Source organism: Emydura macquarii, unplaced genomic scaffold (assembly GCF_026122565.2).
Source record: "Emydura macquarii macquarii isolate MOO-44397 ecotype Brisbane River unplaced genomic scaffold, CSIRO-AGI_Emac_v2 contig_587, whole genome shotgun sequence".
NCBI lineage: Eukaryota > Metazoa > Chordata > Testudines > Chelidae > Emydura > Emydura macquarii.
The window spans coordinates 5,242,083-5,260,129 of NW_027130724.1; the positions used below are offsets into that span (position 1 = coordinate 5,242,083).

At 40.9% G+C, this 18,047-nt stretch overlaps 1 protein-coding gene across 1 annotated transcript in view; it reads left to right on the forward strand.

Annotated features, from left to right (window-relative positions):
- The window catches only part of LOC137148011 (mucin-5AC-like), a 56,951-nt gene extending 39,236 nt beyond the window's left edge, over positions 1–17,715 (forward strand). The window contains exons 32-46 of the mRNA XM_067540419.1: positions 34–2,436; positions 2,556–4,427; positions 4,656–4,770; positions 4,840–4,900; positions 5,648–5,816; positions 6,386–6,627; positions 6,920–7,103; positions 7,531–7,735; positions 8,229–8,407; positions 13,199–13,242; positions 14,741–14,839; positions 15,358–15,486; positions 15,940–15,991; positions 16,464–16,572; positions 17,502–17,715. Of these exons, the coding sequence (XP_067396520.1) occupies positions 34–2,436; positions 2,556–4,427; positions 4,656–4,770; positions 4,840–4,900; positions 5,648–5,816; positions 6,386–6,627; positions 6,920–7,103; positions 7,531–7,735; positions 8,229–8,407; positions 13,199–13,242; positions 14,741–14,839; positions 15,358–15,486; positions 15,940–15,991; positions 16,464–16,572; positions 17,502–17,715 (6,077 nt within the window). The remainder of the gene's footprint in view (positions 1–33; positions 2,437–2,555; positions 4,428–4,655; positions 4,771–4,839; positions 4,901–5,647; positions 5,817–6,385; positions 6,628–6,919; positions 7,104–7,530; positions 7,736–8,228; positions 8,408–13,198; positions 13,243–14,740; positions 14,840–15,357; positions 15,487–15,939; positions 15,992–16,463; positions 16,573–17,501) is intronic.
- The last annotated feature ends 332 nt before the right edge of the window (positions 17,716–18,047 follow it).

The following is an 18,047-nucleotide window of genomic DNA, read 5'->3' on the forward strand; positions in this document are numbered from 1 at the left end:
CCACCACACTTGTACCCCTAATTTCCACTACAGTATCAGTCACCTCCACAGAGTCTTCTCCAACTCCAGTTACCAGCACAGCAACAAGCACACCTGGCACAGCACCACTGCAAACAGGAACAATCCCACCCGTAACAGTCACACCTCCAGAAGTTTCAGCTGCCTCCACCTTTCCTCCCTCAGGACGGACAACCACTGAAGGCAGCACACTTGTTTCTAGCCAGCCAACATCACAGGGAACAACCACCACACTTGTATCACCAGTTTCCACTACAGTGTCAATCACTTCCTCTGCTTCTCCTTCAACTCCAGCCACCAGCACAGCTACCACCACACCTGGCACAGCACCACTGCAAACAGGCACAATCCCACCCATAACAGTCACACCTCCAGAAGTTTCAGCTGCCTCCACCTTTCCTCCTTCAGGATGGACAACCACTGAAGGCAGCACACTTGTTCCTAGCCAGCCAACATCACAGGCAATCACCACCACACTTGTATCCCCAGTTTCCACTACAGTATCTGTCACCTCCACTGAATCTTCTCCAACTCCTGCTATCAGCACAGCTACCACCACACCTGGCACAGCACCACTGCAAACAGGCACAATCCCCCCCATTACGGGTACATCTGGAGAACTTTCTACAGGTTCAGCCTCCACTGGGAAGGGATCTACCACCACTGGAAGTACTACGCTTCTTTCCACAAGCCCAGGACAGCCAACATCACAGGGAACCACCACAACACTCGTACCCGCAGTTTCCACTACAGTGTCAGTCACTTCCTCTGCTTCTCCTTCAACTCCAGCCACCAGCACAGCTACCACCACACCTGGCACAGCACCACTGCAAACAGGCACAATCCCACCCATTACGGGTACATCTGGAGAACTTTCTACAGGTTCAGCCTCCACTGGGAAGGGATCTACCACCACTGGAAGTACTACGCTTCTTTCCACAAGCCCAGGACAGCCAACATCACAGGGAACCACCACAACACTCGTACCCGCAGTTTCCACTACAGTGTCAGTCACTTCCTCTGCTTCTCCTTCAACTCCAGCTACCAGCACAGCTACCACCACACCTGGCACAGCACCACTGCAAACAGGCACAATCCCCCCATTACGGGTACATCTGGAGAACTTTCTACAGGTTCAGCCTCCACTGGGAAGGGATCTACCACCACTGGAAGTACTACGATTCTTTCCACAAGCCCAGGACAGCCAACATCACAGGGAACCACCACAACACTCGTACCCGCAGTTTCCACTACAGTGTCAGTCACTTCCTCTGCTTCTCCTTCAACTCCAGCCACCAGCACAGCTAGCTACCACCACACCTGGCACAGCACCACTGCAAACAGGCACAATCCCACCCATAACAGTCACACATCCAGAACTTTCAGCTGCTTCCAACCTTCCTTCTTCGGGACAGACAACCACTGAAGGCACCACACTTGTTCCTAGGCAGCCTACATTGCCAGGAATCACCACCACACTTGTACCCCTAATTTCCACTACAGTATCAGTCACCTCCACAGAGTCGTCTCCAACTCCAGTTACCAGCTCAGCCACAACCACACCTGGAACAGCACCACTGGAAACAGGCACAATCCCACCCATAACAGTCACACCTCCAGAATTTTCAGCTGCTTCCACCCTTCCTCCTTCAGGATGGACAACCACTGAAGGCAGCACACTTGTTCCTAGCCAGCCAACAGCACAGGCAATCACCACCACACTTGTATCCCCAGTTTCCACTACAGTATCTGTCACCTCCACTGAATCTTCTCCAACTCCTGCTATCAGCACAGCTACCACCACACCTGGCACAGCACCACTGCAAACAGGCACAATCCCCCCCATTACGGGTACATCTGGAGAACTTTCTACAGGTTCAGCCTCCACTGGGAAGGGATCTACCACCACTGGAAGTACTACGCTTCTTTCCACAAGCCCAGGACAGCCAACATCACAGGGAACCACCACAACACTCGTACCCGCAGTTTCCACTACAGTGTCAGTCACTTCCTCTGCTTCTCCTTCAACTCCAGCCACCAGCACAGCTACCACCACACCTGGCACAGCACCACTGCAAACAGGCACAATCCCACCCATTACGGGTACATCTGGAGAACTTTCTACAGGTTCAGCCTCCACTGGGAAGGGATCTACCACCACTGGAAGTACTACGCTTCTTTCCACAAGCCCAGGACAGCCAACATCACAGGGAACCACCACAACACTCGTACCCGCAGTTTCCACTACAGTGTCAGTCACTTCCTCTGCTTCTCCTTCAACTCCAGCCACCAGCACAGCTACCACCACACCTGGAACAGCACCACTGCAAACAGGCACAATCCCACCCATTACGGGTACATCTGGAGAACTTTCTACAGGTTCAGCCTCCACTGGGAAGGGATCTACCACCACTGGAAGTACTACGATTCTTTCCACAAGCCCAGGACAGCCAACATCACAGGGAACCACCACAACACTCGTACCCGCAGTTTCCACTACAGTGTCAGTCACTTCCTCTGCTTCTCTTCAACTCCAGCCACCAGCACAGCTACCACCACACCTGGCACAGCACCACTGCAAACAGGCACAATCCCACCCATAACAGTCACACATCCAGAACTTTCAGCTGCTTCCAACCTTCCTTCTTCGGGACAGACAACCACTGAAGGCACCACACTTGTTCCTAGGCAGCCTACATTGCCAGGAATCACCACCACACTTGTACCCCTAATTTCCACTACAGTATCAGTCACCTCCACAGAGTCGTCTCCAACTCCAGTTACCAGCTCAGCCACAACCACACCTGGAACAGCACCACTGGAAACAGGCACAATCCCACCCATAACAGTCACACCTCCAGAAGTTTCAGCTGCTTCCACCCTTCCTCCTTCAGGATGGACAACCACTGAAGGCAGCACACTTGTTCCTAGCCAGCCAACATCACAGGCAATCACCACCACACTTGTATCCCCAGTTTCCACTACAGTATCTGTCACCTCCACTGAATCTTCTCCAACTCCTGCTATCAGCACAGTAACAACCCCTTCTGGTACAGTACCACTGCAAACAGGCACAATCCCCCCCATTACGGGTACTCCTGAAGAACTTTCTACAGGTTCAGCATCCACTGGAAAGGGATCTACCACCACTGGAAGTACTACGCTTCTTTCCACAAGCCCAGGACAGCCAACATCACAGGGAACCACCACAACACTCGTACCCGCAGTTTCCACTACAGTGTCAGTCACTTCCTCTGCTTCTCCTTCAACTCCAGCTACCAGCACAGCTACCACCACACCTGGCACAGCACCACTGCAAACAGGCACAATCCCACCCATTACGGGTACATCTGGAGAACTTTCTACAGGTTCAGCTTCCACTGGGAAGGGATCTACCACCACTGGAAGTACTACGCTTCTTTCCACAAGCCCAGGACAGCCAACATCACAGGGAACCACCACAACACTTGTACCCGCAGTTTCCACTACAGTGTCAGTCACTTCCTCTGCTTCTCCTTCAACTCCAGCCACCAGCACAGCTACCACCACACCTGGCACAGCACCACTGCAAACAGGCACAATCTCACCCATAACAGTCACACATCCAGAACTTTCAGCTGCTTCCAACCTTCCTTCTTCGGGACAGACAACCACTGAAGGCACCACACTTGTTCCTAGGCAGCCTACATTGCCAGGAATCACCACCACACTTGTACCCCTAATTTCCACTACAGTGTCAATCACTTCCTCTGCTTCTCCTTCAAGTCCAGCCACCAGCACAGCTACCACCACACCTGGAACAGCACCACTGGAAACAGGCACAATCCCACCCATAACAGTCACACCTCCAGAATTTTCAGCTGCTTCCACCCTTCCTCCTTCAGGACGGACAACCACTGAAGGTAGCACACTTGTTTCTAGCCAGTCAACATCACAGGGAACCACCACCATACTTGTACCCCCAGTTTCCAGTACGGTATCAGTCACCTCCACTGCTTCTCCTCCAGCTGCAGCTACCAGCACAGCAACAAGGAAATCTGGCACAGCACCACTGCAAACAGGCACAATCCTCCCCATTTCGGGTACACCTGGAGAAATTTCTACGGGTTCAGCCTCCACTGGTAAGGGCTTTACCATCACCGGAAAAACTACTGGATTTGTGGAAACCAGAGCACAGTTTACATCACTTGGAAGCATCACCACACTTCTTCCCCTAGTTTCTAATACAGTTGGGGTCTCCTCCATTTTGAACATTAGCACCCCTGGAATATCTACTCTTTCAAGCCTTTCTTCTTCAGGAAGAGAAGGCCCCCATATAGCCTCCACAGCAAGTGAAAAAATTACATCTTTCACTTCAGGCCGAACAACTCCATGTTTATGCCATGTGTCTGGTCATTTATTTTCTCCTGGTGAGTTAACTGTTTCACACTGTTAAATATTGATAGATACAATTTTACCATTCACTTTTTAATTAAATTTTATTATACAATGTAATTTAAGAATGAGAATTTTGTCTTTATATTAAGGTATCATGAATGTATATATTTTAAAATATTTGAATAATTTCTTTTTTGATTTTTTGCTGCATATTTCCTTAGCCGTTTAATGTCATTTCTATTTTTAATTTTGTTTTATAGGGGACGTTATATACAATGGTAAAGATAATGCTGGTTGTAGTTTTTATGCACTTTGCAATGAAACATGCGAAATTGAAAGAATCCTGGAGCCATGTCCTACAAGAACTCCTGTTTCATTAATCCCATCATCTACAGTACCAGGCTCATCAACCCCAACAGCTGTATCTTTTTCAGTCCCAGCCACCCAAGAAACATCTAAACCTGCTCCAGTATTAGGTTGCCCTGATGCTGAGCCTCCGAGAAAGGTAACCCAATAATCTATTTTCTTTTTCTACATCACCACCATTCCCAAAACTGACCCAAATTCTGGCATCTGATAGTCCCACATCCAACTTCCATTAATTTTACTGGGAGTTGCTCATATATATTTCCAGGCAGAATTTGTCCATTTGACAGTAACCTGGTATGATGTAACTTCTGTGAAGTGCTGTCAACTTTTCTTGTTTGCAAATTGTCCAAAGACTGACTTCCTATTTTTACAAATTTGTTCAATATTCCATATTTCTCTTTGAAAATATTATGCAAATAAATTTCAGCCTAAAGATTGTTTGCAAAGTGTTCCTTGTAAGTGTTCCCTTGCATATTTGATATTCACGCTATATGATTGATCACTGAAGTTATATAGCATAGCTTTCATTCCCTAACTGGATGACCTAACTTTTATAAACTGATATCGTTTTCCCCCAAGTGTGTTTGTTTTTTGGGTGAAGCAAAATTCTATTATGAAAGTCAACAAAATGTCCACTGATACCTTTTTCTCAATATTCATTCTGCTCTAAACTCAAATACATAAAGGCAGCCACTCATAGTCAGCTTCTTCTTCAGATATGTGTCCAACTTTCTTTGAATTCCGTTCTTGGTTGTCACACATAGACAATCTTACTTGAAACAACCTGAATCCCAAAGATTGATTATTATATTATTGTAAGATAGACATCTAAATTCTGCCTTAACCTAAATTATCTGTACAAGAATTTCCTTGTCTCTTCTAGATAAATGAATCATGGATATTAAACGATTGCACTATGGCAACTTGTGAAGGAGACAACAGAATTGTTCTAGTGCTTCCTCCACCTATAGAGAAGATTACTTGTGCAAGTGGACTCCCACCAGTAAAAGTCTATGATGAGAATGGCTGTAACTACCACTATGAATGTGACTGTAAGGGAACCAAGAAACAAGCAGCACTAATGAAGCACAATATACTTTAATATTGCATAAAATAGGTTTTCAGAGCATCTAGATTAATTTAGTGTTTTACTATAGTGGGCTTCACTCACCAGGTTATAGTTTGCAAATTTATAATATTGTTATGATGACTCAGTGCTTTAGGCACTCTCTTTTTCTCAGACGATAGACACTGGCTAAAAAAATAAGAGTATAGCATTAAATTATAGATTTTTCTATCTAGCTTGGTATTTATTACACACCTATTTCAGTAGCATCTGACTCTAAGTAAGAATGTAATGGCCAGATCATTAGCTAGAATAAAGCTAGATAGATAGAGAAAAAAACAGATATGGATACCTAGCGCCAGCTAAATGCTGCTTCAAGAATCCTTATTTTTTCAGATTCCATACAGGGGTAAAAGATTATTATTTAAATATTATATAACATCTTCAGTTTCAGTATCAGCAGCAAATCTTTCTTTGACTGTTAAATTAAGCAAATTTGCTATTTTTAGCTTTTGATTATAATTACATACTTTTCTTTTGTTTTCTTCCTGATAGGTGTTTGCACAGGCTGGAGCAATTCTGACTACATGACTTTTGATGGAACTCACTACACATTCCATGACAACTGCACATATGTCCTGATGAAACAGATTGTGCCAAAATACAATTTCAGCATTCTTGTTGACAATTACTTCTGTGAAGTGGCTGATGGACTCTCCTGCACTAGATCTATCATTGTGAATTACAACTCCATGAAAATAGTGCTAATCAGTCAGAAAAACCAAGAGCAAAACAAGGTAAAACTCAATAGATTTTCAAGTTTTGTATTGCTTCAGTAAAAACATTTTAATAATAAAAGAGAGGCATTTTAATAACATAGTATAAAAACAGCTAAAGATTAATTAATAACACTTAGCTTTAGATATATGGCAATTAAATTTAATTCCATTATATATGTGCGTATGTGATCATTTGTAATCTCTCTCTCTCTAATGCCTCTTTTTTCATTAACATAATGGGAATCTTCCGATCTACAGAGGGGACCTCTGCCCTTTCTTTTATTTTTGGTTTTATTTTGTTTGGTTTTAGATTCTTGTCAACAAACAGCCAATCAATGGAGGCTTCAGCAAAGATGGCATTTCTGTTGCCAGAGCTGGAATGAACATGGTTGTTGAAATCCCTGATATCAAGTCTTACATCTCCTTCAGTGGACCCACCTTTGCAGTGAAAATGCCATTCAGCATGTTTGGACACAACACTGAAGGCCAGTGTGGTACGTAGAATGATTTAACTCCCCCTTTTCCATAAGGCAATTCCCAGAAGACTGTTTCCTTTATTTATACTATGGTAAGGTGCACTTTAGCTGACTATTTTAGTTTCTAGGAGCTACAGCAAAGTAAGAAAAATAGCAACAACAATGGGATTATGGAGTATATTGTTTTTAACTATTTAGTCTCAGCATCACCTCAAAATGCAATTTACATAAACAAGAACATTTCCAATTTCAGTCTTTCATAAACTCTTAGCATGGCATGTTAAATAAAAGTCGGAATATCCACTCTGAATGTAACAAACACACTGAGGGGCTGGTTACCTGATTTTAAGGTTACCACGATATTACTAATCTTACTTGGTCCTAAATTGCTCTATTGCCAGTGCTTCCATACCTTTCAAACTTGGTTTCATCTTTTTTCTTCTAGGCACGTGTTCAAATGACAAAGTGGACGAATGCCGCATGCCAAGTGGCGAAACAATTTCCTCTTGTTCAGAAATGGCTGCCTCTTGGAAGGTTCAGGATGAAAATAAGGCATATTGTGAAGGGCCCCCAACAACCGTAACACCTGCCACACCAACAACTACATCTGTGCCCTGCCCTACTCCTCTTTGTGAGCTGATTTTGAGCGAGTAAGTTAAATTCAGGCTTAAGGTATATTTGAATCTTGTGTATTGAAAAACAAAAAAATGTTTTGGAAGCTTTAATAACGGTCTTTGAAGTGGCCATAAGTAACAAAAAAAATACATTGCATTATTGATTGTAAAAATAGCAAAGTAGTCTTGATTTTTTTTAAGACTACAGAATAGCTGTGTAGTTTGTTGTTTCTGTTATATACCAAAGCTCTTACTGTAGGCATAACTTTAGTGGGAATAACTTTAGTCTCTTTTTATGCTATCTAAAAACCCAGTCTGCCCTTGCAAAATTCTCATTAAATATAAACTGTGTCCCACCACGTACTATTATTATAGTGTCAATAAAACAGCCACTTGAGATTAATATTGTATTTTAAATCTAAAAGATCATGAAGGCAGGTCATTACCCTTTAATTATTTCACTGTGACAAGTCTAGGTTTTTATGATGATTGTGTGCCACAACAAACTTCTCTTTCCTTGTATTTGAAGTCTCTTTGCAGAGTGTCATAAGGTTCTGCCTCCTGGCATATTCTATGAGAGATGCATCTTCAATTCATGCCACATTGCCAATGAATCTATACCATGCATCAGCTTGGAAACATATGCCTCCCTCTGTACTTTTAACGGTGTCTGTGTTGACTGGAGAAGCAAGACCCAAGGAAAATGCCGTAAGTAGGATTAAGGAATACTTTGCCTTGGATCTATGAAGTGATTATCACCAACTTATTCTGAAAATGTAAACTTCTTCTATTATTTGGGGGCATGAGGGAATAGATACGTATATCTAAACTTTACTTTTAATTTCATTCATTTGAAGATGGGTGAGCTAGTTCAGGTAAAATATAAACAAACCTGAACCTTTGCTGTTCTCTCAAATTCAGCCAAACTCATACCCAAATCTTTTGTGAGGCTCAAAATCATTCAGTAGCCTTGACAATATTTTAGATATTTGTGTTTTTGTATTTGCTGATCCAAAGGGCTTATGAAGTGAGAGCACCAATGGCTGTGACCCCTTCACATACATAGAACTAAAAGCAAGTGGAAAGCATCATCTCTACTTCTTTACCTTCATACAATGTTTCATTTTCATATTAATTTTACTTTTGTTCCTACACAGCATACAACTGTCCTAAAGGCAAGGTGTATGATGCATGTGGCCCTCTTAATCCTGTCACCTGTAATTCTGGGTAAGGTTAAACCAAATAATTAGCTGTGTATTAGTGTAATGTCACTGTGTACAACTGTCTCTATCTTTGGACTGGAGACCTCTTAATAAAAGCCAACTGATTCAGGACATGGTGGCACTGATAATTGAGTAAATCCTCTGAGTTAGCCTGAATCTGGTGGAAGGGGACAATGTGTTACTAGAGGTGCCATATTTCATCTATGACATTAAAACTGAAGTCCTGATTCCTTTGATTATTAAAAATCCCCTGGCACTTTTCACAGGAGTAGGAAGGCCAGTATTTAGGACCTGGCCAATTTCCTCCATGAATAATTACATTGTGTTACCGCAATTCCCTCTGCAATTTCAAATGGATGCTGTATTTTTCACTTCCTGCTGTTTCCTAAACAGAAAAACATGTACAGCATTGCTGTGAGCTGTTAGGTAGATGTAATGCTCCACTTCAGAGTTGACTGTGATTCAGTGGTGGGAAGAAATGATACAGATACATAGATAGTTTCTGAATATTTATAAAATGTTTTGAAATATTTGGGAATAAGGATCACCATATTGTATAAATGTAAGGGTTTTCTTTGTATATAAAGGAAACCTTAACTGATTGGTTAGAGAAACTCTTCTTTATGCCTCAATTATGCTAGTGCTGTAAAAAGTTACTGATCATATAATGCAGGAAAAGTGTACTTTAATATCCATTCCTTTCTGCCTTGTAGAACTGTTAACCATACAAATGAACATATAGTTGAAGGATGTTTCTGCCCCAAGGATAAGATTCTCTTCAATTCATACACTGACGTCTGTGTGTCAGAATGTTGTAAGTTTGAGGGGGTGAAGAGGGGAGAAAGGGTTGGAGGGGGATGTAAATAATGTGAATGTAGTGTTTATGAAAGAAAGAGACAGACAGGACAGGACAACCTATTTCTAGGTATAGCATGAAAAGATGCTCTGGAAACTTTTATCACACAGCTCTGCTCACGCACCTTAATCCCACTCAGCTTTACCAACTGCCATTCTAGTTCTTTAATATCCAAATTCTGCTAACTGAACATAGCATATTAAATTAATTAATATTAGCATATTAAATTCATTACTTTATCCTCCTCTCCATTTTATATAACATTCCTAGAATGTAGTGAACCTGCATAATATTGTCACTGCCAATGAAATGCCCCTTTGACTGTTTTCAGACTCAGCCTAATAGCAGATTTTAGTGTTGCACCATCATCATCTGAGTAAATATACCAGCCACATAACATATGCATGCTGAGTGCTAAAACTGATTTCACCTTGAGAATGGCTAGTTTTTTCCATTTACAATTTTTTAGAAAGTGACTCGTAAATGGCATTAGCATCTGTGTCTACTTGTTGAAAAATGTGTCTAAGATGAATCATGAGACAAGATGAAGGTTTAAAAGTAAATCCTTTGTGGATAAAATGTGTGGCAATAATATCTGAAAAGTGCCTTTACAAACCCTTAATTAAAAGGGTAAGTGAGATTCATTTGTATATCACATGATCATATATCAGAATTGCATCAGTGTAAATCCTTTGCCTTCCTTTTCCTTCAGCTTGTGTGGGGCCAGATGGAATGCCCAAACTGGTGAGTATTTCAGTCAGCACTTTCTTCAAGGCATCTTTTCCAGAAACATCTCCCAAATATATATATTTCCAGGATTTCAGCATATCATTGGATTTTCACACCTCTTAGTCCTCATTTTGTTATGAAATATGCAAGGCTGTGGCAGGCTAAAATTTTTAGCAGAAATAGAATGGCGAGAGATGGTGCGAAGGACTTGATTAGAGCCAATACATTTTGCAGTCTGTAGTCAACTGCACCCAGTTTTTAAAAAATCACATTTTAAAACCCCAAAATACCCCAGAACTAATATGAATATGTGTAACAGCTTCAAATTACACAATGTTGTGTCTATATTCCTTCAGTTAAATTGCTAGTACTTCAATTCCAGTGATATAGCGTTCCACTGCCAAGTATTGGAGATGATATTTATTTATGGATCTCCTCCTTGGGAAATTGAAAGCAACCTATCTGAAGATTTTTCAAACCCCACTGAAATCAATGGGCTTTGGATCAGGCCCTACGAACAGTCTAGTTGAAATTACTATCAGCTTTGAGACCTTCATCACAGTTGGCCTTGAAAATACACCTATGATCATGAGCATCAGAGAACAGTTAAGATAAAATGTACTGACATTTTTACAGCCTGGAGCCCAATGGAAGAGTAACTGCCAGGAGTGTGTCTGTGACCCATTCTCTGTTACTGTACAATGTAAGCCACTTACATGTCAGACACCTGAGACACGCATGTGTGAGAAAGAAGGATTCATACCTGTCCCAGTGTTGACACCAGAAGACCCATGCTGTCCTGAAATTGCATGCAGTGAGTATCGGCTACTATCTTTTATAGCCAGCTCAGAAAATATAGTGGGCCAATTACTGTCCTCTGGTACATCGCTCACTAATCCAAGCTAGTTAAGATCTTTATATAACATCTATCATTGTAATATCCAAGGACTCTTAAAATTAAGTGTTATTCCTTGATTGATTTATAAATTTACCCAGATACCAAAAGTTGATTTCTAAGTTACAGTTAGATGTACATTTTTAGTTGGTAAAAACAAATCTTCTCGTGTATGTTGCGGGAGTGGGGGAGAAGAGAGGTAAAAAGTTTTTCTGTGTCTTTAAGTAGCTGAAAAATTAGCTCGATATTTGTGGATTATGAAGGGTTTCTTTATACATAGATTTTATGTTGCAGAACGGTAATATTAACTTAAGTAGAGCGAAACAGATGAACAAACACTAAAGCACAAGCCAGTAGCTCTATGTGACATATTACTAACTATTCAGAGATTTTTTTGATTACTGATATAGCAAAATCAAAAGGGAGAATGTGCGCACAGTTTATCAGCCTGGAACTGAGAGTCTAAACAAAGGCGCACTGGAGGGCTAAGTTTGAAGTAGTCCTGTGAAAAACATGAGTGGGGATTGGAGATGCTCTCAAATGATTTGATTATGATGGTGTGGAATACTTATTTCCTATGAGGATGTCTTCCATCCAAGCTATGTGCAGACAAGTTGCAGAGAACTCAACAGTGGAACAGAGGTGTCTGCTGAATTTATTACTCTGCTGTGGTTTTAGAGTTAGAGACAGTGCTTAATTTGTGCCAGGGCTTGTCAGGGCTGAGCCCCGGCACCTCTGGGCTTGCTCCATCAGTTATGAATAAAAAAAAATTGCTTGAGCCCAAGCACATCTTTCCTTACAAATTACGCACTGGTAAAAGATGAACAATTACTTTAATTTCAGGAGGGACGTGATAGGAGTAGGGAAAGAGAGGACCTTCTCAGGCTCCCATTCTAGTTCAAGGTCATTTATCCTCTTGGATCTTCTCTCTCCCCCTTCAGGATATGTCCCTCCAACTTCTTCAAGCTGCAGTCATATGCTAGAATGTAACTCGAACTTTATGTACATCAAGTTTTAAAAGCAGTTATCAACAATCTGTCTGTGTCCTTCTTTGTGTTAGGCTCTCCACATGCTCATGGAGCCTAAGCACCAATTACTTCTAAGTAGGAAAACAAAGATTCAGGGCAGATCTACGCTGCCGGCAAAATTTGGCGGCAGTCGACAGGAGTTACTTTCCTTTAGCACGCTGTCTCCAATGCTGTGCGTCAACAGGAAATGCGTTCCCGTCGACGCAGCGCTACACTTTTTTTGTAGGTGGTTTTAGTAGACCGACTTCCAGATCAATTGAGCATGTCTTCACTGCCGCTCAATCGATCTGGAAAAATCGATCTGACGGCAGCGAATTTGCCACCGTCATTGTGTACATAGCCTCATATTGCTAGTTTTATCCCACTGTGCACTTTCTCTTGTATCTTATTCCACAGGATGCAATACAAGCGCCTGCTCCCAGGCCAAGACGACTTGTGAGCCAGGATATCAGCTAGCCACAATCCTTTCTGAAGGAGATTGCTGTGTCAATTATATATGTGGTAAATTACTGGGCTTCTTCTGACCTCTGGGTTATAAAAGGCTCTAATTTCAATTTCAAAGGAAATATTTAGTTAAGAAAAAATATTTGAGAAGTGACAAAAGTAAGTTCAGTGTACATTAAATAATAAAAAATCTTTAAAAAACCACAACCTCACTGAACTATACCCAGGGGAAAAAAAACAGAACTTTTTTGTGTGTTCAGACTCTGGAAGTTTTAAAGATTATTTTTCATTTAATTTCTTTAAATAAATTGTTCGTTTTTTCAGAACCAATACCAGATGTCTGTGTGCTTAATGGAACTATTTACAGGGTAAGAACAGTATTATTACATCAAACATACTCACATATTCTGATAATTCAATACCTCTGTAAAACCCTGATACAGAGCATTTCACTGAGTTTCCATGAGGGAGTTCTTTATCTCCTCTGCAGCATGGGGCACTTGTTGCTGGACACTCTGTTGGATTCTCTGTATCCTGAAGTCTTTAAACCATTATTTGAGGACTTCAGTAACTCAGTCATAGGATAGGGGTCTATTACAGGAGTGGGTGGGTGAGGTTCTGTGGCCTGCATTATGCAGGAGGTCAGACTAGATGATCAGAATGGTCCCTTCTGACCTTAAAGTCTATGAGTCTATCTCCTGCGTATTAAAGAACCTTTGTACCATGTTTGCTCCTTGGTCACCAACCCAGATCGGAAATACAGTTTGTTTTCTCATGTTTTGAAGGAGCGCCTCTTTAACAAAGAGCAAAAATAAAAACTTCCCATTTCTATTGAGAGGGGTGAATTCATTTTTTATCCATTCCAGATGTGAAAGATATAACTTTCTGATGGAGCAGAATTTTGGGAATCTTTTTTTGAGAGACAAAAGAACTGAAGCCCCTCAAAAAATAAAATCTAGAATTTTGACCTAGACCTCCAAGTTGAGACCTTAACTTCTCAGTCAAGATTTTCTCCTTAAAATCACAGCTGCCATCTTAGAACATTATGTTGGGCCAAATTTTCAAAAGAGGCCTGAATTCCATGTGTAAATAATGTGTACATATTTACACATATGTAGTTGGATGCACTAATGGGTAGATGTTTTAATATCTATTTGCATGTGATGGCTGCTTCACCAGCTCTGAAAACAATTCATAATAGAAAGCTGCTTTTGCGACAAGTGGAGCATTGACAAATTTGCAAAATACCAAGGTGGCTCAAACCAGTCTTATTTAGTATCCAATCTCAGCACGTTCTTTTGATCTTTCTTGGTATATTCTTGCCATCACTTTATTAGTCTAAGTCTAAGTCTAGTCTTTTAGTCTAAGTCTATAAGTCTAAGTCTAGTATTTTGCATTATTTCAAGTAGTTTGTTTCCATACAGGCTTCTGTACTGGCCCCACATTTTCGTACATTATGTACAGCACAATTGCTTTATGCTGTCCATTGGGTAACTCAGTTTAACTTGTGTTTCAGCATCTTTTATGTTCACAAAATTGCTTTAAATTATCTCCACACATTATCAAGTTACATACAGTAGATTTCCTTAAGATAATGAGATTTGCTCACACTGAATATTCTCTCTTCGGCTTCTCCCAGCCTGGAACGTCTATTCCAATGGACTCTTGTAAGACATGTACCTGCAGTTCTGAAGTAGATCCAGTCTCCCAAAGAAACATTCTGCAGTGTGAGTCAGTCCCCTGTGATACCATTTGCCCCCTGGTGAGCTCCATTTTTTATTTTACCTCCCTGTTAGTTTCTAAACTGATGAAAATGGAAGTCTCCCTTATTGACTCAATGTATTTTCTCCTCCACTTCTTAAACAGAGTTATGAATATATGATGAAAGATGGAGAGTGCTGTGGAGAGTGTGTCCAGGTGGCTTGCACAATCAAGCTGAATAACAACACTGTCCAGGTGCTTAAGGTAACTATTTCCTTTGATTCTCATTACACTTTGTTTTAGCCCATGACAGGTGATAAATGTTGACAAAAGGAAGAGAAAGCTCTCAGCCAACTTATGTCCATTCTTAATTTCAGCAGGGTATTCTCTACATTTATTCTAGCTGGACGCACATTTAAATAACTAAATCCCACATTTAGATGCTCAAATGGGCAGTAAGAGGTGGGGGAGGGAGCGGGGGAGGAGGGGGCTAAATATCCATTTTAGACATCTAACTACAGATCTGAGAATGCAGGTCGAGGATTTAGACCTTAAGCTTGCCACCTAGGCAGTGAAGTTTGAAAATTTGGCTCCCCATGTTTAGTGTTTCAGAGGAAGTTAAGGGATACAGATTACTTCCTTCTAGTTGAGAGCATGAAATTGCTTATGAGAAAATCCTGCACCAGTCATTGTCAAAGTAACCATACTGTGCTTATCATAATTATATCATTGATCATATCAGAAAAGAAATAATGCTAAACTTGTTTAATTCTTAATGTCAGCCGGGTGATATATGGAAGCCTGAAGATAATCCGTGTAGCTATTACAAATGTGAAGAAGCTGAAGATCAGCTTGTTTCAGTCACTGTTCTGAGAACATGTCCTGTCTTTGACCCAGGGGACTGCGAGCCTGTAAGTTTTAATCAGTCCTTTATTGTTTGCTATTTGTTGAGTGCTACTACACAGAACAAGGGGCAAAGTATACAATACACTATAAGACAACATGGAATCAGTATCTCTAGTTACTAAAGGCTCCCACTGTGTAAATAGTCATTTGTCAGGAATGGTTTGAGAATGAATTCAATCTTGCCACAGTGTCAGTTGTAACAGCCAATCCCTCCAGAAAAGCCCTGTCCTCCCACTTAATATTCTACTACCTCTTATTTCTGGGTATGTGGATTCAAGAATTATATGGAACCAAGTTGGCAAGAAATCTTTCAGGGTCCACCAGCCATAGTATCATTCAATGTCCACTGCACAGCCCACCTCCTATTAATGGTAAAAATGCTAACTAGTGCTAGAAAGCTATCGACTTGTCATTCAGACACTAATTCGGAATCCTCTCTTTTTGTTCTGGCCCTGAAGGGTGAAGTACAGCTTACTCCTGATGGCTGCTGCAAAATATGTAACCCTGAGGGTAAGTAAAGCTATTTTCTGATGTTCTGCCTCCAATAGATTATGTATGATGATAATATTTCTAACGACTTTTGAGTGGGAAAGGAAGGGGAAAGTTTCCTCCAGAACCCCACCCATATTTTCTTTATTTCTCATTGTCAAAAGCCTGACATTACACAGGCTAATCCTTCCAAAGAAAAAGAGTAAATATGATTGCTTGACAGTGTCAAGATACTCCCCATCCCATCCAAGATCTGTTTATGCTGCCTCAACAGTGCTCTCTGCTACCAATGACCTAAGATTGAAAGATTAAAACTGGAACTTAAACTCAAATCGCCAACTAAATTGCATGTGTATTTCCTAACTACAGAATGATATGCATGAATCCTGCATGATCAAACATCTTCCACTCAGAACAGCTTTAAGCATTTGCTTAGTGATTAACATGAAGAGCTGTGCAGCATTTCTATTTATTTTTTCTCTTTTTTGAGCAGCAAGCTGCAAGGTTCACAAGAACTCAATTGTCATCCACCACAACGAATGTGAATCTTCTGAACCTGTTGAACTGACATACTGTGAAGGTGTCTGTGCCAGCTCCTCAATGTAAGTGGCAGTAAGTTCATTATACCCCCTCCTTCTATCTATTTACCTTTGTGGCCTCTTTTCATTCAACTGGTCAAGTAGTATTGAGCATGGACTCATCTATGCACTTTCAGTTAATTTAATATACACTTGGAAAGCAAGCGTTTCTATTGAGAGTGTTGGCTTGTATATCTGAAGTGTGTTTCAGTATTGGGGGGAGTGCTTACACTATACCACAGCAGTTATCTCCCAGCACTTTGCCTGATACACACTATAACATGAGGTTCCCAATGTTAAACAGTCAGACTCACAGAGGTAAACCCTTGTTCAAGTCACAAAGCACAACACTGAGTATCTGATAGCAAAGCACCCTGAAAAACAGAAGTACAACAGTGAGGAAGATGCACATTGCGGTTCTGATTTTCCTCTGACTTACACCATTATAAAATTGATATAACTTCATTGTCTTCAGTAGAGTCACATCTGATATATCACAGTGGCTAAAGAGAATCAGATCCTGTATTCCTAAATAAGCCGTGACTACTATTTCCCATACAGAGTCAATCATATATAAATTGGCCCATCCTTCTATCAGTTGTCCCTCAGACTACCTTGATTTCTCTATCATACACACTCAGAACTAACTGCCATTAAATAATGATGAAAATCAGTGGAGAGACTGGAAAACTCAGACTAACAGCACAAAATTTGATATTTCATGTTTATATTGAGCTATATACACACACACGCTTGAAAGTCAGAAATAATAGGCCCAATCTTGCTCCCAGTAAAATGAAAGAGAGCTTTGCCACTGAGCTCAGTGAGATCAGGAACAGGCCCTCTATCAAATAGATTAGTTATTAAAAGCATGCAATATTTAGAAATGAATGTGTGCAATACGAAGGCTTTTACAGAAGGGTATAATTTCTTTTCTTTATCTTACTGGGCAGGTATTCCCTTGAAACACAGCAGATGCAACACAAGTGTACCTGCTGCCAGGAACTCAAAAGCCACAAGAGAGAGGTGACCCTGACATGCCGCAATGGAACAAGCATGAATTATGACTATGTCTTTGTGGAACAATGCCAATGCATGACTGCATGCATTTCGGAAACCACTACCCCACAATTGTTCCAGGAGGAAGATGAGCAGAGAACAAGATGATCATAGGAAAAAGGAACCTGAGAGGTCTAAAGTGCTTAAAATCATAAGCCACATAGATAAAATAATCTGGGCACCCACTTAAAACTTGGTTTCTTTCTTATTTCAGTTTCCATTATCACCATTTTTCATTTCTTAAATGTGAGAATATTTGGGAGCCAAATAATTACATTTTTATATGTACTGCATTTTTATTTCTAAACAATAGAGCTTTTGAGGGGAAATGAGGAACAAAATTATAACTTGCATTGTTAGAGTCTTGAGTTAAGCCCCAAAGTACTTTCCTTTTCCATTTCCCCTCTGGAGTTTGGAGACCATAAAATTAATTTAGTTCT